The sequence below is a fragment of the Drosophila navojoa genome, chromosome 5 (assembly GCF_054131105.1).
Source record: "Drosophila navojoa isolate 15081-1374.11 chromosome 5, UAZ_NAV_1.0, whole genome shotgun sequence".
Taxonomy (NCBI): domain Eukaryota; kingdom Metazoa; phylum Arthropoda; class Insecta; order Diptera; family Drosophilidae; genus Drosophila; species Drosophila navojoa.
Genome location: NC_142893.1, coordinates 22,556,097 through 22,578,811, shown reverse-complemented (window position 1 = coordinate 22,578,811; position 22,715 = coordinate 22,556,097). Strand labels below are relative to the sequence as shown.

General features: G+C 37.6%; 1 protein-coding gene across 4 annotated transcripts; it reads right to left on the bottom strand.

Annotated features, from left to right (window-relative positions):
* Positions 1–175: 175 nt before the first annotated feature.
* On the bottom strand, positions 176–17,797 carry Nplp1 (Neuropeptide-like precursor 1). Of its 4 annotated transcripts, none has more exons than XM_018106353.3 (5): positions 17,484–17,797; positions 6,050–6,169; positions 4,970–5,645; positions 3,881–4,164; positions 176–1,830 (listed from the first exon to the last, which is right to left on the bottom strand). In XM_018106353.3, exons 1-5 carry the CDS (start codon positions 17,553–17,555, stop codon positions 1,495–1,497), a joined length of 1,488 nt encoding a protein of 495 aa, XP_017961842.1. In that variant the 5' UTR covers positions 17,556–17,797; the 3' UTR covers positions 176–1,494. The 4 variants fall into 4 exon arrangements, with proteins under 4 accessions (XP_017961842.1, XP_017961846.1, XP_017961845.1 ...); XM_018106356.3 differs by having other exon boundaries at positions 1,690–1,830; positions 3,862–4,164; XM_018106355.3 differs by having other exon boundaries at positions 1,690–1,830; positions 3,875–4,164.
* Between the last annotated feature and the right edge of the window lie 4,918 nt (positions 17,798–22,715).

Here is a 22,715-nt window from a genome sequence, read left to right as displayed (position 1 = left end):
TGTCTAACAAAATAACACAACATTTCTAACAAAAGAAAAACGAAATTAAAATTAAATATAATATATGTATTATACTATATGTATGTGTATAAATAACAATATATTATTAAATACATTGACAAGATCATTTGTAATCAAGCCCCATTATTTCCCCCAGCTGGCCAAGTAAAACCAATTCTCTTTTCATTGGGTTAGGAGCAAACCGTTAATAAGTATTTATGTATATATATTTTGGAAAGTATTTTGGATTTGTGTAGTTATTCGTTTGAAGTAAGTGTTTCGTATATTTAATTAAATAGTTCTGTATAGAGATATAACATATTGTTAAGTATTGTTATCTTTACAGCGCCTCTATTCGCCTTGAGCAATTCGTCGAGATAAGTACATACATAGATAATCGAAGTAAATCTGTATACATGTATAATCGTCGTATAAGTATATATTTTAATATATTTAAATATATTTTGTTGTTGTTGCATTTCGAATACTTTAAGTTGGAAATGAATATGTAAGTTAATTATTGACAACATCAGACTTATAATTACGCACATTGAATATGTTTATGTTTATTTGGGGTATCTCTTTTTATTATCAATTTCTCTTTGGGTAGTATTCAAATAAACATTTAAAAATGATTGAATACAATATTTAATATATTTCAATATTTAGTTTGTTCGCATTTTTATTGTCCTTTCATTTATTGTCGGATTTTGCTTAATTATTGTCCTTGACGCAGTAAACTTCCATCGGTGTATACGAGTACTAATAATACCTTGATTCATATAGGTAAGAGTATATATGAATATATATATATCGTGCCACAACTTAGGCTAGAACATTGCACTAACTGGGTAGGAATTTCCTTTACTTTATTATCAATAATTATTGTCATATATTTATATATGAATACACATATAAGAAGTAATACAATATGTAGGGAGTTTAAGGTGTGGGATCTAGCAAAAAATAGTAGAAGCTGTGCTTATTTGTTTCGGGGGTTCTTTAAAATTCAACACTTCCTGCTAAGGTACGGCATTGGCACTAAATTTTTTATTGTTTTTCTTTTTTCGTTTTGTTTGTTGTTTTTTCTTTTGTTCAGAGATAATCGATAGTTTCAAGACGATATGATTTAGTTGTGATATTAAACGTTTCCATGCTTTGCACTGGCATCAGTTACCTCATTTATACATAGATAAATAAATTATTTGATTTATATATATATTTATATATATATATATTGATACAGATACGTATTCGAGTGGCACCGAACTACGGCAAACTTTGAGATACAGATACATTTGCGCTGCGTAGCTGCGTGTGCTGCAGGTGTGTGTGTGACGGTGTTAAAGAACTACTACATCGAAAATACTGCATAACACATTTATATATATAAATATCTATATATATGTATATGTATAATTCTGTATACGATATTGGTTTTGTTATTTTTATTGTTTTTTTTGGGATTATATTGTCGTGATATCTATATAGAGTTTAGTATTCGTAATTGTCCATGGACTCACCGTTGCGTCGATAGACGCCCCGTTGCAATGCTGTAATACGTGGCGGTGTGCCCCACGAATGGAAGGGATAGGTCCGGCTCTTGCCTGGGCCACTTGGCAGCGAATTGGTGGAAATGCTGCGTATGCGTGCAGCGTTTGCTGCCGATGATCTGGCCGTCTCGATGATGGGATCCACATAGAATTTGGACAGACTACCGCGTATGCCAGCACCGCTCCAGTTCATCATCGGTCGATTTGGTAGGAAACAACGTTTACAAACGGCTGCGATTGGTTGACGCAGTCGCTCGTGTTGGGGGTAGTACTCGACCTGCAGTTCCAAAAGGAAACGAGAAAGGAAAACAACACACACGCACCCATACATTAGTTCTCTAGCTTTCAAACTTAGTGAATAATTCAACAGCTGTACAATAACAATGTATGCATTATAAATTCTCGATCGCTGTGTTGTACCGGAACACATGCAACAATACGTTGTACTGCAACCAGCCTACACGTAGATTACTGCAAGAGCACTAAATTAAACTAAGGCAAATAAATCAAGACAGTGTGAACATAGACCAAGTCAGAACATGCCAATAGGTTGACTCTTTAGAAACATGCCAATGCGCTAAAAAAAAAGCTTGAAGCACTTAAATGCAATCAACTTAACATCTCTCCAAAAATTAAATGAAAACATACAGATTTAAATAAATTTGGTTATATGTAGCAGATTACACAGAATTTTCAGAAACAAATATATACGTTTTAATTAATTTTCCATACAAAAATTCTTTTCTCAACAGCTCAAAAGTAGGCAACACTTTTTATTTCAGATTTCCCTCTTTCGCTCAAAAGTATGCTACAGATTAAGTGCTAAATTGTTCTCGGGAACAGTTTGACTACTTCCTTCTTAATTTCTAACGTGGCCAAACAAAAACAAAAACTCTTAAAAAAAACTTTTTGAATTATCGAATTTAAATGCCAAATCCGTGGCAATTGAAATAAAGCAAGCGGAAAGTTCTGAACAGCAAATAAACTGCAGTAAAAGCGAATGCCGTGGGAAGAAGCAGAAGAACGGGAGGCAGTCACACGGCACACGGCACACGGCCTTGGTGGCAGGCAAACAAAATGCCGGAAATTAGACGATTATCCGTAACACGCAATGTTATAGGGTATGGCCGGAGTGCAGAGCTGGGCAAAAATATGTGAGCAGATTTGCCAAACATACGGAAAATTGAATTTCCGGTTGGCAGTCAATTGGACAAACGGTTTGAAAATCAACAGAAATTGTGTTTCGAATGTGTTAACGGAAACATGAACATGAATCGAATTTCTACAATACAATTTAAATACACAATAGAAAGAAAAATTGGCAACTGCATGAACTCGAAAAGCTGTTGCTGAGCTGCGCGAATATTAAGGAAATCATTCGTAAGTAAAAGTGCTGCGAGGACTGCTTTCAGAACTTTTGACACTCAGACTCCAATTCCTTTTGGATTACATAAGGCATAACCGTGCCAAGTCACGTTAGTCTAAGCTTGGATATCTTTCAATCAAATAAGGTTACATTCGCCTTCAATGGATAGATGCTACTAGACCATGTGACACTATTTAAGTTTACGTGAAATTAACTAAGACTTCCTTAATTTATATTCGATTTTTATATCGAGTTGATTAGGTCTATATATGTATTCACGAATCAGTATGCTAGTCTTTTGCAATATGCGTCTCAGAAACCCTTTTATAGTTATAAAGCTCTAAATTGTTGACAATAAAATATCAATGGGATATAATGGATAAATATATATTAATATATATCAGCACTCTATGTAAACGAATAATCGATGGAATAATCGATTATATATACATAAAACACCAATTGTACCAAAATAATCTGTCTTATGATTAATCTTGCCATCACTAAAACCGTTCTAGGTAAAGTTTTTAGATTATGAAATACTGCCTAACTTTTGATATTTAGGGAAATGTCAAATTGTTTACTCTAACAGCACCAACATATATGTATCTATATAATCTATATCGACTCTTCATGCTTCATACAGTCACTACTGGAAAGTTGATGTCCAAACGACGAACTCAACATATTTCAGATTAAAGCATTAGCCCATCTAACATAGACTTAACTAAAAATGTCATTTAGGCAATTTTGAGCTAAGCTACTGCATAGATCAGCTAGGCTAAGGGAAATAGACAAAACGATCGTCGCTACTACAATATCTAAGTGCACAATCTGTAGTTATAGAGACAGAGGCAGGCATAAGAGACAGAAAGAAGTCGAGTACAAATAAAATTGAGGAAACAATCGGAAATGGAAATTAAAAAGCTAAACACATCGAACCATCTTCATTTACTCATACAAGTTGCCTGGCACGTCCCGAGCGACTAAAGCGACCGCCCGCACCGCCAAAGCCGCCGCCGGTGTTGCCGGTGGGGCTGCGCAAATAACGGTAACTGGGCAGAAAGCCGGAACGATAGACGGCGCCAATGTGACGCTTCTGCGGCATTGCCTGCAATGGCTGCTGCTGCTGCTGCTGCTGTTGATCCTCCTCCAGCTCCTCAGCAAGGGCAGCGGCATTGGCCTCGGCATCGGTTGCCTCATTGCCATGCTCAATGCCAAACAATTCGGGATCCTTGGAAGTGTCTTTGGTAGCGATCGCATAAGCATATATTGGTATATACATATATATATATATATTTACAAACGGTGCTCGAGAAGTACTGCATAGCCACTAACTAGGTGCAGTTGTGCTCGTGAATGAACTGGGGAATGGGGGAGAGCAATCTACGGCAGGCCGCAGCTTCGACTTGATAACCTTGCAGGTAGATCTTGAGTAATTATATACAATGCAGACTAACGTGATATTCTGTAAGAGAAAGGCTCCCCACTGCTTGCCTGATATTTGAAGAATATGCTTTGTTTGTTGTGTTTTGCGGATAAATATTGTTTTGGCTCAAACTCAAAAACTAAATAATTGAAGCGAGTGAACCAAAAATATTAGTTAGTTAAATAAATAAAAACAATAAGTAAATCAATAAATAAATTAATAATAAAAATGATTAAATTAAAAAATTATTTTTTTTTAAGTCAATTAATTAATGAATAAATAAATTTTATTTTAAATACAAAAATATTTATTTAAAATAAAAAAATTAGAAATGTGTATAAAATAATAAAAATAATTTTTAATCAATAAATAAACAATTAAAATAATTAATCAATTAAATAAAATAATTTTAATAAAAAAAAGTAAATAAAATAGTGAGAAATGTATAATCTCTCGAAAGCTGATCCCCCTGATATATTTATCCACACACAAGCTGCTGTAAGAGTCATGTTACAGGTGAGTAATACTTTATTTTGAACGGACATTTCTCAGACTCAGTTTTATCTTCTGCAAGTTCACCAATTTCTAGAGAAGCATCAATCCTATGCGTACTCTACTTACCAAGGAAGCGCTTCTCGGCGCGTCGATAGTCATTCCAATCGAGATCGGCATAGCCAGCATAGCTGGGATACCACCAATAGCTTTGCATGGGGTCGGCATAGTCCGGAGCGGCGGCGGCGGCGGCGGGCAGAAGCATCTCCTCGTCCTCGCGCTTCTGCTGCACGCCATGAACTGGCGATGACTTCAGGGCGCCCAGATTGCGCTTCTCGCCGCTGTTGCGCTGATTCTGATGCTGCTGCGAATTGTAGCGTGCCACTGCGGCGACATTCCGCTTAGGCTGCTCCCGATGGGTGCTGGGCGCGCTCTGCAGCCGGGCCATGGTGGCAATGTTGCGCTTGCCGTTGGGCAACTGGAAGTCACGCGCCAGGGTGCCCACATTGCGCTTGCCAAAGCTCATCAGTCCGCCGGCACGCGCAAGCGAGCCAATGTACCGCTTCTGCTCGCTTGGCTCCCCAGACTCGGCATCGGCATAATCGTCGCCGGGCTCGGCCGTCGGCAGCTGCCCGTTCTTGGCCAACGTGGCCAGACTGCGCTTGGGTGCATTCAGCAGTCCCTGTGCGGCCAACGCAGCCACGGAACGCTTGTCCTCGTCCAAGTAGTCGCCATAGTCGCCCTGTTGCTGCTGCTCCTCGCGCTCCCGCAATAGATTCTTAAGCTGGTTGCGCAAGGCGGAAGCCTGTCAGAAAGTGTTAAATGAGAGAATCAATACAGGAGAATGTGTAAGACGGAGATTAGTAAGAATGAATCAAGGTGAAAGAAGAAGGAAGCAGTCGAATGTAGTAGGGACGAGATTAGAGACAGAAAGAAAGAGAGATAGATAGCGATAATAGGGAAGAAGTATATGGTTTATAGAGGGGGAAACAAAAAAATAGGGAGATTGAAGGATACTTCTCGAATAAGGAGTAAGAGGAAGGAAAGAAATGCCAAGGAGAAAATAACTCCAGAAACACATTGAAGAGACAAGAGAACGAAAATAAAGAGATGTTAAGAAGATTGAGTCTCAAATGCTCAAAGCCCGCACAGCTGCTCCATGCCTTGACTGCATAGGGGAAGAGCAAGGTAATCCTTTAGGTGGCTTACGTGTAGCTGATACTCCGGACTGGGATTCAAGAGTTGATTTATTATGGTCTCCATCTCACAGGGCGACACGTTGCCCACATCCTCCGCGGCATTCACAGCGAAATCGCGTGGCTGAACGGCCTGCAAAATGGAAAAGAATTTGGTGCCGAGTGAAAAATTTGCTTGCATTCAAGACGAAAGACATTTCAATTAGCTGACGGTGCAGGAGTCGGTGCAGGAGTCGCGCTGCGGACTCGCTTTGAGCTCGCTTAATGGCCGCAATTATTTACAGTAAATTAATTTTGAAATGTGTCGATGTTTGGCGCTTTTCCTGCCTGACGGACTGCCCTGACAGCTCTGCGAAAGCCTGCGCCTCAAGATGGCAGCTCTGGCAAATTTATTGCTTTATTTGTTGCATACTTTCGTGCGCCATTCATCACCATCTCGAGCGCAACACATTAACGCACAATTCCGCATATTTATTTAATGCCAGCCACTTACAGAGCTGCCAAACTGTTGCTCACTGCTATTTTTAGCATATTGCTGAGAAGGAAGTGGGACGGCAAAATCCTTTCACTCAGAGTTCCGCCATCTGGCATTTCTTTTACTACTTTCCAGAGCTGAATTCTCGGCTGCATAGCCGTGCTATAACTTTATAATTGAAAACGGGTTACAGTATTTCATAAAGCTTATGAAGCTCTCACTCTTGCCAAGGAATTGTTTTGGCTAAACTTTGTGAAAAACTTTCGCATACAAAATATTTTCTTTAAGACAAGTTTGTGTTTGGGACAGTTTATCTTAGAGCTTACCTTGTCCCATGCGAATAAATTGCGTTAAGTGTTCAGCTAGACTTTATTTATGCCAATGCATACTAGTTATTGTTCTCATCTTCAGTTCAGAGCTAATCCTACTTAGCCACCGGCCAGCAAATAACATAAGCACTCCCAAGGTCTGTCATATCTTACTTTTTACTCACACCTCAGGCGAAAAAGTAGACTCAACACATGTGCTAGGCGGCGCGTGCTGCAAAAGCTAAGCTGAACTCATAATATTTAGCTTTCAATACACACACGCACGCATTCACAGCGGGAGGCGGAGAGGACAGTGGGCACAAGACCAAGCACAGTTTGTCGAGCAAATGGCGCTTCAAGCGAAAGGATAACACCAAGCAGCTAAGGAAAAAGACGGAGAGCGCCTTCTGCCTGAGTGTCTGACGGTCGGTGTGCGTGTTGTTTCCTGCTGCTCCGAGACAATACATTTGGCTTTTAATAAACCAACGACTGCATAGAGGGGCGCGCGGCAACAGGATGTGCCGTTGTATGTGTTTGCCAGGGGCGCAAACGTCCGCAGTGCAAACGCCGTAAATCTCAAACAGAAATTGACAACTACTTATGTGCACTCAAGTGTGTGTGAGTACGTGTGTGTGTGTGTCTGTGTGTGCTGCCTGCTTAGCAGTCAAATCTTATCCCATATTAGCACTAGAAACAACGCCTTGCAGGTGTTTGCTACATCAACTGAATGATATCCTGCAGCTCTTTTATTTATATGATGAGCTTTAAGGATTTTCTCATAATAACGCCTAATTAGCAACTGAGAGAAATTAATGAGAATTTCTCAATGACAACTAATGGGCAATAAGCGAAAAGCAAAAATATATTTAAAAAAAAAAAAATTAAATAAATAATCTAAATATCTAGCTTGCTAGCTAGAGCATCATTCAAATTCAAAATAAATCAAGTCAAATAAAGTCTAAAAATTGCAATACAAAACAAGCTCAGATTCCCGTTGAAAGTAATTTCAATAATAATTTGTGAGAGCGAATTATTTTATCAACAATTTTCCAACCATTTATCAAAAGGTTTTCCGCAAGCCTCAAATGTAAATTTTTATTGTGCTTGGGAAGCTCGTTTAGGCGAAATTAATATTCACTCAGCATAATCGAACAGCCGAAAAAAAAAAAAAAACAAAACAAAACAAAAATGAAAAATATATGTAAAAGCAATCGAGAACATTTTCTCTTATTGACTTTGCACTCAATGAAAATTGTGGCCATTTGTGAATGCATGAAAATGTTTGGCAGTGGCATAAACGATTGCTGTTTAATCTTAAATATGCATGCGAGTAGCATAAATCGTTGTAATACAATGCGAAAAATGTACACAACGCTGTTGCATATTCCCGAGCGGGATGCCCTTTGTGTATATTTGCTCATGTGAGTTGCGCAGATTGCGATAGCAAACAAACAACGACAACAATAGCAACAACTATGTGTTCAGTCTACCTCTGACGCACTTCCTTTCTGACTCTCTCTCTCTCTCTCTCTGTCTCTGTCTCTGTCTCTTTTCACATAAAACTGCCAATTCATGGCAGCAACTCACGAGCACCCCAAAGCATGCAGCAAAAATTTAATTTCAAAATTCAAGCTCTCAAATTCCAGAAAACACTTCAGTTTCGTTTTCTTTTTTTTTTTTTTTGTCTGCCATGAAATAGTGCCGCGTCACAGCTAGAGTCTCAAGCCCAAACTAAACAAGGGCGTAGAGGCGTGGCAGGTGTCGCATATTTTACTGTTCTCCTCGGCTATCGTAAAAATGTTCTTGTCGCAGCAAATGAAGCGCGCAGCTTTACCCGACCCCAAAAATGTGCGCTGACAAAATTGTTTGCCTCGCTACTTTGTCTAATTTTTGTGCATAACTAGAGGAGTATACTATAGAGAAACGGAAAGGCACAGCGTGGCAGGTAAAGACATTGCTGTTTGGAATATTTAAAATTTATGACTGAAGATAAAGGAAATAAAAATATTTGCTGTCTGAAAAGTTGCTTTCAAGCAAAAATTATTCTTAGAAGCATTGAGAAAATGGCGAATCGTAAAAGAACAAATAACTGTCGAGCTGGGCTAAAATATTATAAATTAAATTATAAAGAGAGGGAAAAGTTTATGCACTTATGTGTTTGTTAATATTTTTATTTACAAAATATTATTGAATTTTCGATTAATATTTTGATGCCAATATACAAATATATATTATAAAACATAAAATTAATTTAAAATGTATATTTAATGTATATTTATAATAAGAAAAAATACACTCAAAAATAAAAAAATAAAAATAAAAATGAAAAACTTAAATGTTTAAATAGCCTTTAATATAAATTAAAACATGAAATATTCAGTCAAAAGCAAAAATAATATTAAATATTGTTTGATTTAAAATGTTCGTGTTAATGGCAATAACTAAATGTTTTTATTTAAAAATTTAATAATTAAATTAAAAACTAAAGAATATAACAATTGAAATTTTAAAATTAATTAAAATAATAATAGAAAAATGAGAAAAAAGAATAGAATTTGATTTTAATTTAAGGTCTTTATTAATAACAATAATATTAACATTTTTAATTCATTTGTTAAACTTAAAATTCAATGTCCAGCTTTTTAATTAATTTTATTCATGTCAATTATATCACAAATATTTGCAGGTTTTAATGATAATTCCTGCGTGCTGCATAATTAAAATTTCCACTTCTAATAAAGTTTTATGTTTACTTCTCGCTGATTGTGCAGAAAATTTCATTATTTAATTTGCCGAGGCGTAATTAAAAGTTGAACTCCTTTACAATCGACAACTCGAAAGTGTCAAAAGCAGACCGCGTCCCCTGGCGCTATAAAAATTCAATTAAAATGCAAAATAAAACACAAGAAAAACAAATGAGAAATGTCAATTGAAATACCCGTTAAGCGAACGCCTGACAGGACTTGCCAGGGTACAGGACAGCCCATAACAATTGAGCTCTTTGACTACGTCGATACGTCTCAATTCGATTTGTATCCTTAGCTAATTGGCCGTAATGTTGTATTATTCCAGCTCAACGGTATGCAAAATCCAACAGTTTAATCAGCTTTGTGGCCAGGGATTCGATAGCCACGCCCAGCTTAACTGCCAGCCCACTACTCCAGGCCCACTACGCCCGGCTGTTGTTAGCAACAGCCTCTGTCCTCGCCTGTTGAGCAGCTTATGTCCTGCCGCAAGCAAATTTTATTATCGCCCAAGCCCGGACCTGCCTTTAGCTTTATTTTTCTTCTTCTTCTTCTTTTTGTTGTGTGCCTGCTACTGTTGCTGTTGTGGTTATACTCTCACCTTGGGTATAGCAAATTTTTAAGAAATTTTGTAATGCAGTAGGAACGAGCAAAGCAGTGATTGTGTTGTTGTATTAATAAGAATGACCAACATATCTATACTCTTCAACCTCTTTGCCGTTAAGTTTAAAAATAGAAAAGTACAAACTAAATTTTAATTATTTTTTTTCGGTTTTTTATATATTTATTTATTTTATTTCACTATTATTATTTTATTGTTGTGGAAAATTTTTAAGTGTATCAAGTCTTTGTCATAGATTAACCTAATTCTTTAGTCTGCTACTCTGGGATCTTTTTGGGCGCATGCAATGAACCATTTTGTTGCTGTTTTCATTTGGCTTTCCTCTTACTCAAAATAAATATTGTGCGTGGCATTAAAGCTTAAGTGCTTTGACCTTCTGGGGACTATTCTTGAGGTATGCCACATATAGCTAATGGAACTTTCATTTTGGACAAGCGTCCCAAGAAAAGGTCCACTAATTATGACAATAATTAGATGAAGCTTATTTGCTTTGAAGTTTATATTTCTTGCTTATTATTTGGGCATTCGCCACAGAATATTAAGCATCGGCTGCTGTAAGGGTCTTCTGGTAGTCCACTTTGCATTTCACCCAGCGAGTACAGAGTAATGCGAGTGGTGTGCTTTGTAGATTCCTCACAATAACATTTTCCCATTATGCCCGCTTGACAATAAAAAGCAAAAGCGTCCATTAAACAATTTCTGACATGCCCGGGGACATTATCTCTGCCCGTTGCCCACACACTCACGCACAGAGCTTTAATTGTAATTACCTCTCACTCACACTTGCTCTCCCTCTCTCTCTCTTTATCCCATGTCCATTCATGCGCTTCTCATGAAACCCAACAATCCTTAATGGAAACACCAAGTCTAATTGGCCAACACTACAAAAGGTATCTGGACATGTGTGTGTGTGTTTGTGTGGGCGTGATGACGATTACACACACTATTCGAAATGCCAAAGTGGAAAAAAGCAACAATTTTCTTAATGTCACTAAGTAAGGCTCTCCATATGGCGAAAGGCCTACGCACCGCATTAGTGATTGATTGATAATAATACACTAAGAGAAAAAGGCTGTCAAAAGGGTTTACATAAGCTAAAGTGAATTCAAAATGATTTATTTTAATTCAGGCTTCTCAGATGCAGAAGATGCAGAAGGACAATATAATAAAATGAAATTTTACTGCCTTGCCAAGAGTTTTCAAACTAATTTATAAAGAAACACGAATTGTATTCATCATCTAGACATCTGGCCATTCTTAACCAAGTGTCTCCAGATGTTGCACTGTTTGCCCACATTTATTCTCTCAGCCAAATCAGAGCACTACAATCAATAAGCCGAGAGCCCGAAATTGATTTTGTTTTCGTAACAAAGTCATCAAGACGTCTGGCTGGGGAATAAAGCGCACACACATGACGTCGGAAATTGGCGCTCAGGTGATGAGCTCCAGAGGTTTCAATTAAACTGCGTTTACATAGCCCCGGTGACCTTTCACACAAGCAATGCCAATGCCAATGCCAATGCCAATAGCAATGCCAATAGCAAAAGCAATGCCGATAGCAACAGCAAAAACTGAACTGCTAAGGCAACAATAAATCATTTCCATGTTTTCTCGAGTATTTCGCCATTTCGTTTCGTTCCTTATTAAGATTGGATTCTTGTTATTCGTTTTTGTTTGCTTGAAGCTGAATGGTCTTCGCAAAGCAGAGAAATTCAAGCATAAATTTTATAAAAATAAATTCAAGAATAAGCTTTGACGTCTGCATTCAGTTATATTTAGCTGGCATTTAAGCCAGCTTTGGCAATTGTTTCGGTTTTTCCATTCCTACTGCGCTCGAGAGTATGCAGCAACTGTGAAGGGCAACAACTGTTTGATGTATCAAGCCACGCCTCCTGCCCCCGGCCACCGCCTTTTCTATGCAACTCGCCTGGCTGTGCTGTACGAAAATAATATTTCCTGGCATTTTATTAAAAATGTAAAATGTAAAGTGTAAAATGTAAAATGTAAAGCATGCAAGCACCTCACACCCCCCTCGCACACATGAAAACATGAAAAGCTGTGGACACATTATTGATGTCATCGCTGGCAAAGCAAAGCTCGTACTTCTGTTGGCTGTTGACTGTGCCCTCTGCTCTGCGGCTTCAGAGTCGCCCACGCGGAGCTCTTTTACGAACATGATTTTATGCTATTTTCATTTACTTTTGCCAACTGCTGATTCTGTGTTTCGGCTTTATCAGTTCGTGTTTGGAATAAATTTTCAGCATAAATAGCTCAAACGAAATCTGTGAAAAAATGCAAAAACTCCTGCGAACTGCAGCTGATTAAAGAGAGGGGAACAAAAGAGAAGGCAATAATGGTGAAAAAACTATTCGCAGTTTTTTTTTTGTCGTGTCGCATGAGGGAGGCAAAGCTTTTCAACAATTTTTTCCGTCCCGCAGGGCAAATGCATTGAAATTGTTTATATTTCTATCTCGCGCAAAACCAAGCTTAAGCTGGATTAAAGTATTATCACGGCAGTAGAATCAGAAAGTATAAAACTATTTGAAATCCCTTAGTTGAGGGTGTTGCAAAACTTTTTATTTTAGTTTTGCCTGCTGGTCGCTTGAGTATTAAATGAAATTTTAATCCACTTATTGAATTGCATTTAGACAGTTTAATTAATTATTGGCAAGAGAATGACTTCTGTAAATTGCTTTATTATAGCTTAGTAACTGGTCTAATATTCTTTATATTCAGCATATTCCTTATATTTTTTGTATTCAATATTTGTGCTAAGTTAGCAATTGTTGTTTGATTAGCCAACACAAATTATAGATGAAGATATACTGAGTACTTGACACAAATTAGTCCCCAACTTCAGTCAACCTCTTGTTCTTTAGTTAATTAAGCGGAAACAATCATATTGATTGCACTTAAGCTGATTCTCAATCTTTGCCTAATCAGTGTCAATATTTATCGAAGATTCCTGGGCGAAAGACGACCCAAAAACTTGGACAAAAACTTTGCAGACAAAAGCACCCAAGTTTGAGTCACAATTGTTTGGCGAATGTCTGGCTAAGGACTTGGGGCTGACTCAAAGAAGGACAGAGGCAAAGGAAATTCCACTCGCTTCAGGTGAGAATCCGCAGTTCCGTGTGACTCGCTGAACGCGGCTCTGCGCCCATTATTTATGTGCACCGAGATAACAGCAGTAAAAGTCACTGTGTGTGTGTGTTTGTATGTGTGTGTGGGTGAATGCTTGTTGCTTATGCAAGATAATGAATTTATGTATGCGCTCATAATTTACAATTCCCTGAGCCTTGATTATTTGCGCTGAATAAATTTGCTCTGGCACACGCTGCGTATGCGCAACTTGAGAGTTTAATGAGGCGCACCAAATAATAATGTGCATTATGAGAGATAAAAGGGACTGGGATTCGAGTACAATACTCTATGAAGCACACCCACGCACACACACATACACCTACAGACATGTATCGATCTGCTGTCTAATTAGATTGGCATTTCGCATGCTGAGCATGCAGAGGACGAATGCCAATCAGCGCTGAATCACAAATCCCACATGCTTTGAGCGGTGCTGACGTTATGGGATGCATATCTCCTCTACATGTACGCTCCTACGCCTCCACGCCCACGCGAAAGCATCCGAAATGACGCCCATGTCAATAAAACGCTGACGTTCTGTATGCGATTCTGATTGCGAATGCGCTTGGGATTGGCATTTGGATTAAGGAGAGGGTGCTTACACCGTTGTCTTAGCTGCAATTTTAATAACTGTCAGTCCGGCTGCACACACAACACATATCTCTATCCGTTTATATATAGATAGATGTATACATGTATTGCAAATCATTTGACGTCGTTGCAGCTGTCGGCGACAGCGATTCCAAGTGACACATTCAACAGGATAATAGAAGTCCCATTGATGTATGTGAAAGCGATGCGATTGAGGCACTCAACGTACAATATATATTTCAATTGTTAAAGTAAATAAAACAAAAGTCGATTTCAAGGTTAAAACAGCTCAAGATGATGGCAAGATGCTGGTGAAAAGCAAAGGTCAATTCTGTATGATGGCAAATTAAATTAATATTATTGAACTGGAATCCAGAATGCTGCAGTGGACAATGAAGGCTTTTTAGTCAACGAAAAGGTAACAAATTAAAAGGAGTATCAAGTGCTGCCAGTTTTATTCACTTCGCTTGCTTTCAGCCTAGACATATATCTATGTATACATGTATATTCGATATCAATACATATATTTGTAAGAAGTGTCAATAGTCGTCTTACCATTATATTAGAAAAGATTTATATTTAAATAAATAATATACTTGTTTTTTAATAACATGAACTAAATTTTATCAAAAAGAGAAAAGGGCTAAATTATAATTAATATTAATAATTTATTGTATTAATAATTATCTAATTGTAGATTCGAAAATGCTTTAAAAAATCGTAAACCTTATTTGCACACATTTTGTCACATTTTGATACCAGTGAAACTAATTAACTTCAACATAATGTTGTAACTAATTTTATTTTAGGAATAAAATTTATTGTAGTAAATGTCCAATAATTATTTATAAACTAAAAATAATTAAATAATAATAATTATTATGAATTGAAATGTATTTTACTCAATATTTTATTAAAAATAACTATATTTGTGTACTAAAAGCCTTCAATTTTGCATAACCTTTTCTAGAGCTTACTACCATTTGAAGTTCTACTCTCAGTCAGTCACACAGTCAGAACTCTTGGATATCTAAGGATCTTCTCGCCTTGACTCAAGTTATGCTCCTAAATACTCTTTCACATTTCTAAGCGATTTACTCCCAGCTAAGACGACAACAATCTTGTGTAGATTATAAAACACTTTGTTTTAAGCTCTGCAACGATTTTAATTACGCTCAAGCACCCACCGCAATTAAGCTGCTTTACCACGCCTTTTGCTGCCCCGCCTCCCGCCTCCTGCCAAGGACAAACTGTCACTTGAGCCTGTTGCTAACAACTTTTGCAACATTCCTTCTTGTGTGCGGCCAAGCTAAGCTGCAGGAGAGTTTTCCGTAATCTAATCCATTTCTTTGAGCACTTTATTAGTGCAGGCACAACGTGCCGTATGCGTGATAAAATGACCAAATTTTTAAATACAAAATTCCAGTAACGTTATATAAAAAGGCGGAAAGAGACAGAAAGAGAGAAAGAGAGAGAGAGAGAGAGATGTTGCTCTTGGTTTAGGATTTAGAAAATAATTTGCCACAACAGTTTCGTCCTCAGTCACGCATTTATGACGGACAGCTGTCACGACACGGCTCCTGAACGAAAGGGAAAGGGTGACAGGTCACGACCACAGGCAAAACGTTGACAAATGTCAACAAATGTCAACAGGCAACAATAGAAAATGTTCCACATTCCATATAAATTGTTCAATGTTCAGCGCTCACTCTCACTCTCTCTCCCGAGCAGACAAAAGGAAACAGAAAATGAAGATGAGAAAAAATATTGCACTTTGGGCAGGTCGCACGTGTCTCCAAACGGTTGGACGGAAAGGATGTGCACAGAGTGGGGCGGGGCTCGGCAGGAAATGCCTTCTGTATCCCATTGTGGCAGCCGCAGCGGCAACTGTTGCAGCTGCCCCATGGGCAGGCGTGGTTACAACATAAATTACAGCACAGCAAAGGCGTTCGCAGAGTGCATTTGAAATATTGCAGACAATTTAGCCAGAACAAGTCCATTCTGTACCAGTGCGTACTGTACCAGCGCCCGAGAGCCAGCCAGGACAGTAAATGTCTCTCTCATTTAGTGATTGTGTGGGTGGCAGAAGCGACGAACATGTTTAACATAATTTATTATATGAAATGTGGGCGCAAAATGTTCTGGGATGAGCAAAACTAATTTTGAATTAATTATTAAAATATGTTAGAGCCCACAGAGATTTCATTAAATTCAAATTAATTGAGAAAAGGTCAAAGACTATGGCAACTATTTTGTGGGGGGAAAAATATAATTCAAACGAAAATTGCGATGTTTGCTGTCTTGATTTACTTTAGCTATATATTCGAAGAAACCTTAAATATTCGCTTAAGTAATTCTACTTTGAAAATCAATACATTTCCCGTACAATTTTAAGTTCTCCTAAAACGAATAACATTATTTTCTGCAAGATATTAGGCGTTCATTTGTTCATAAGCCGCTAATCAGCGTATAACACAATTGGTTAAATGCTATTGATGAATTATAAGCCAATTAAATACATACATATACATATACATACGTACTTAACGCTGTCACACTTTCGAAGATAATTCAATTATTTTATTCTATAATATACTATGCCTATATATTTTTTATAATAATATGTATTATATAATATTATTTTTTATAATATACAGGAATCAGCAATTTTTTTGTACATTTCTCTATGAACGCCATCCTTCCATATACCTCCTGATACGTTCATCTACTATAGCTGGTATCACATAATCGCTATTGCCTGTAGAGACAAAACAACTTGAGGAAAACTGTTTCTTATACTGCTTTGAAGATCTACAGCTAATTTTATAGTTGACCTTTTAATTTCTGCATATTAAACAATCTATACCTTAATAAGTTTTTTAAGCTAGAAAAATATATAAGATATTATAATGTAATTGACTTAAATTTAGTATACCTTATCTCCGAACTTTGTTCTTTATGAATTAGTTGCTTACGCTGAATGCTAATTCGATATCCAAATACTCGAATTCTCTTAGTATATAAGGATCTAAAATATTGTAGCATCAGCATAGGCACTATTGAATTTACAAGTTTTGGAGCTCTATTTATAAAATCAATTTTTAATTAAATATTTCATTTATGCATAATTCATTTTAAAAAACCCTATGCTCTTTTCCACGTATTGGCTATTCTAATAACGGGAATAAGATATTTTTCATTTCCGTCCAACTGTCAGACAGTCGGATATAATTGAAATCTGTTGTGTTTGGACACAAATCCGTTTAAATAAAAATTGTAATGCGCCACGTAGAAAATAAAGCGTGTAATAAGACGACTTCCAAATACGAAAAGCGATTTCGCAGAAATTCACGGCTCGGCGCACGCACGTCCCCCTATCCGGCCGGACACTCTGGGGAATGGGCGAAAGGCGAAACCGCAAGTAAATAGCTGTGGGCTTTGATAACTCGTCTGCTTGATGCAGGCGTTGAAAAATGCCGAAAATTTAAAAAAAAAAATTATAATCCCCAACGCAATTCCGAAACACCCCTCACCCAGTCTCCGGACACGCCCCTCGTACTTACCGCATTCAGCAGCATGGCGAAGAGCAGCAGTAGCCATTGGCTCCTCTGTGCATTTGTGTGCACGGCCTGCATTGTGCTCGCTGAAAACGTAGTCGAAGCTGTTTAATTTGATTTCGGACTTCTACACAGAACGCGAACTTCACGCGGTCACAAATCGAATTGGATTAGCACTTTGCACCACTGTGCGCAGTCACTCTCAAACTGTTTCAAACTCTAACGGACAAAGGTCTCTTTGCGGTCTCTGCTTCAGATGCTTCCCAGACACGTTCGCAGGCAAGTCTTTCGTTTGACTGTGTCCTGCAGCCAGCACACTTGGCTTTTTATACGGCCCGGATAACGGTGCGCTCGGCTCCGGTTGCTCGGCATACGGCTCGCTATTGCTCTCTCGGGCCTGGTAACGTGAGCCGAGCGCCAGGAAAAGCGGATAAAAGTTCGAGCAGCAACTGTTGCTAGTTGCAAGCGGCATACTTTCGGGCCCCTTAACATAGCTGTAAGAGTGTGTATGTGTGCGTGTGTGTGCATGGCCTGCTTGTGGGTAGCTTTTGTGTGGAATGACGTCATCACAACTTGCTAGCCGAATGTAACTTGTTGGCATATTGAGGGCAAACGTGCAGCACAGTGGGAACAAAGAAATTTAACTGAATGCAAAGGCGCTGCAAATATTATAAATATACATATATTTATCAATCAAGACAGACATAAGCTTAATATCTTAGCTTTGATCCACATACTAATACAAATACTGTATAAACTTTTTCATTTCAATCCTTTATAAGCTGTACATCTTTAAAAAAAATGTTGTTAAATGAATAGTAATACTCACATTATAATATAATTATTACCGAAAATTTCACAATTGAAATAAAAGATTTCCAGGCTATCTCTATGTCTCTTTTTCACCACACAACATTCGATTTTAGCCCACTGTGCGGCCTGCTCTTTGCGGCCATGCGAAGAGAGTGCGGTTACAATTCTCTGGCGAGCTTATTTATCCATATGCGGATGACTCTCTGAGGTACCGTTAGTTGAGCAACCCAGTCAGAGCACTTGCGCAACGCTCGGCGCTCAATTCCAAGCGAAATTCGAATAGCTCATACGTACCGTGGTACGCCAAAGAAGTTACACGAAGGGCAGCACTCCAGGCATAATGCAATAGAAAACTTTTCCTTATTCCAATTAAAATTGGTTTAGTTCTTTAGAGACTTTTAACTAGTCGATGTTCGATTTTCGCTGAATACGTTATAGAAAATACCACAAAAGAATTACATTTGAAATTGAATTTATTTGTGAACTCTTCAAGTAGTACAATTGGAAATGTTAGTTGACCTTACATCAATCATAAAATACAATACGAATTCGATTATTTTGACAAATATATATATTTATTATGTGTTCTCAAGATCTGTTATGTTTGATTTATGGGCTCGCAATGGATTCATAGCATCACATTCAATTATCAAGTTTTTGGTATTATCTGAAATACTTTTTAATGTACTGTAAATGTGTTTATTTTAAAAATACGATAAAATACACTTAGTTACGTTTTGATTATTTCTCCATTAAGTTGTTATGGGATACTTTTCGACATATGACGTATTTTGTTGAAAGTAAACGTAAACAGTTGGGTTTTTTATCATTAAAAATAGAAATAGAAATAATTAATTGCGGCAAAAGAAAACAAATAAATACTGTGACGTTTGCATCTGTTGGGTACTTCCTACTGTATAAGTAGCAGAGGAAGTCGTAGATCAGCAGTCAGTTTCGCTCTGTGTGCTGAATCAAGAAATATGCGTTTCGCTATAATATTTGTTGTTTTAATTGGCCTGTTGGCCTTAGCCGCTGCCCAAGGATCGAGCAGCTCGGTGGCTCAGGGCAATTACAGTTCTGGCCAACGCGGTGGTCCGCTGATCTACAACAGAGGTGGATCATCAATCCCCACCACAACGGCCGGCCCAGCTTTAGAAGATGCCAAATGAAGTTATTTTAAAAATGTGCTAAACTTGAATTCGTTGTAAATAAAAATTCAACTAAAATGTTGCTTGATTCCATTGAGCGTATCAAATGCCTCACAATGGCTGTCAACTTAATCCCGCAAGCAATAAATAGTACGCATTCATTATCCCCAGCAATAAAAGTCGTACCCCTTTCACATATGCTACCCCTTAGGTAAACGAAAGGGCTACACTATGTCAGCTAATGCAAATGACGAATGGAGTAAGACTGCTTCAGAGGAGATTCATTGACTGGCGTATACCCTGTAGTTATTTACGAGGTGGTGTGAGACAGTTTAGTGTAAAAATTTGATAAGAACTATGTGTTTATATATACATATGTTGTGCTTCCTCTTAATACAATATTTTAGTTTCGAGAAGGGCCAGGAATCAGGAATGTTTGAGAAATAGAAAAATAAGTTAGAAGTAAGCTGGAAAATAAGTTTGATCATAATTTTTACTTTAAAAGAGACCATAGGTATCATCAAATTGCCCTTTATCTTCTGTGTGTATGTGTATACTGAAACTACTGTTCTATGGCTGAATCAAAATAGTGGACTTTTCCATCTATTTTATTATATTATATATTCTATTAGAAACCCCCTTTCCCACTGACGACCTAAGCAACAAGCTAGTTATTGATAGAATCATACGTATACACTTTGTAGAAATACTTATAATCTAAATAATATATAAGTGCCTCTGTCTATTATACCCCCTTTTCTCAATAGCAAGTACAGGGCATGTCAAACAAATTATGAAGCGTAAACAGCGTCAACGAAGCTGCACGTAAATTGTGCAAAGTGCAGTTCGTATTGATATTCATGTGCGCACACATACACTTGCACACCTTCACACACACAGACTCGCAGAGAGATAGAGAGGGAGAGTGGTTCACCTCAGGCAATTGTCACGGCTGAATGCAGTTAACAGATTGCACACCGATAGCCTCGACACAGGTTGGCGGCCTGCAAAGCCGGCCGGTTAAAAAATTCAGTTAACACACGTCAAAGCCAAAGGCAAAGCCGTGAAAAACACAAAGGGTTGCAGTTCGGTTTTTGTTTCAGCGTGGCGATGCATAAAATTTGGTTAGACCAAAGCCAGCCAAGCAGCGCGACGAACAATTCAGGATAGATGCACCTCATCCTCATCGAGGGTAATGCATGCTAAATATATGCAGATTAATTCGCAGCGATAAATGAGCGGAAAATACTTTTCAATTTATGCGAATACTCAAAAACAAAAATAATATATACACATACATATGTATGTAAGCAACTTTAGCCACAACAAACGCATATTTTAATTTGATTGCAAGCTAATTGGCGGCCGGGTCTTCATATATTGCAATCAATTTAGATTTGCAATTCGAACAAAATACAGTAAATTAATTGATATACATATTTGAGTAATATAAAATTACAAAGGGATTGAGGTAATTTTTGCATAAAAAGTAAAAATATTTCAGCAATTTATATAAATTTTAATTTGAATCTATTGAAAACGCAATTTACAAAATTCATTGTAATATTAACAGTGATGTTTTGTTCAAGGATCTCCTTAGCCTGTTCGAAACAGAAGAGATAATATGATAAATTGAAGTTGATAACAATACAAATCATATATTTATGTAGGGAAATATCTAAATGGAATATAGAAGAAAATGTGTATCGCAAAATAATAGCAAAGTGATACAGCTTCAGTAAGCTTGAAGCAGAATATATTGTAATAGGTCGATGAATATAAATAAGAATTAAATTATAAGACAAATATGTGAAATGCTGAAGGTTTTTATACCTTAATCATCAAGTAAAACTAAGATTTTTCTTATGTAAATTCATGAAATTCAAGGTAATTCAAAGATAACTTTATGTGTTAAATATATATATCGTAATAGTCCTTTGGGCCATGTCTCAAGTCAATCGTGTATGCATTGATGCTTTACACAAATAATTCTAGCAGAGTAAAAGTATTCATCGTTAAAGACTTCTTAGTTCATTTGATTTAATTGACCAGCCAAAGGTATTACCCAACAGCTGGTTCTGCTCCAAACAATCCTCACACCAGGCTATGCCATTGATACTATCATCATCATTTAGCACATCAACGATCCAACTCAAATTGAGCATATATCAAATTCCAATTGCCATTTGCCACATACATCGACCGCATAATGAGCCGAAAGCCACTGCTCGAATCGCAGCACGAGTTCAGGGGTTAATCAACTCGACCGCCGCCCCACAAACGAACAAAATACATATATGTATATATAAAGTTGGCGCAACACGCACAAACGTGCCCCGCGGCTCAAACGCACAAGAGCCAAAAGATTGGGCGGCTGCCACGCCCAATTGCTAACAATGCCAGCACTTCAATTGGCATCAGCTGGGAACCCGTTTAAAGCAAAACAACTTCATGTGGTCACGCTTTAAAAATATATATCGCAATACTCCAACAAAAATATGTATACAAACAAACGAAAACAAAAACAACTAACGCAAATTCCAATTTAAAATGAAATTACAAAGCAGCAACAATAAAAAATAAAACCGCTTTTCGGTAGACCTTTTGTTGTTAAGTGCTCAACATGGCGCAGAGCCCCGACACCTGAACAGATGTATAAAATCGTGGTAATAGACACGATAAGTATAGGTGCACGCACACAGACAGACACCCGTATGGCAAGCATATATATCATTATCGGAACGCGCTTTGCATTATAATCGAGAGACCCTAGCCAGACTGCATGGCAGTTCCATTCGCTAATTTGTTATTTAAATTCACAAAAGCAGTTAATTAGCGGCTCTTGAAAGCCGGTCCGCAATATCTTTTGGGGCTCGAACCCCGAACTTGGCCAAGAAGCCGATGACTAATAGACGACATCTGGTTGTTTATCTACAGCATATCAACGTGCCCTATCCCATTGTTTTGTTGTCTAACTGTCAAGGCGTTTGCTGTAATTGGCTAACAGAAGCTATAAACAATAGAAAAATAAGTGAACAAATGACATAGGGACGGGTCTCCCCGAAATGGGAATGCGCTGCTTTCAGAATAGAACTTCAGTTTCATCAAATAATAAAAGTTAGCCAGTAACCGACTGTAGACTTATTTAGCCGTCTGAAATTGGTTGGCAAGAGCACAAATAAATCAGAGGTAGTTTTATGCTCATATCAAGTCTAATAGAATTCAATATTTAAATATCAAAAGAACTACGCACCTTCATATCATTATCGCCTAGCTA

Bases quoted from the DNA above. Each gene is read 5' to 3' on its own strand.
- Nplp1 (XM_018106353.3), bottom strand. From the start codon at position 17,555: ATGCAGGCCGTGCACACAAATGCACAGAGGAGCCAATGGCTACTGCTG. The intron at 6,170-17,483 runs GTAAGTACGAGG...TCCATTTTGCAG, and splicing joins TCGCCATGCTGCTGAATGCG to GCCGTTCAGCCACGCGATTT. The intron at 1,831-3,880 runs GTATGAGTAAAT...TTGGAACTGCAG, and splicing joins CGGGACGTGCCAGGCAACTT to GTCGAGTACTACCCCCAACA.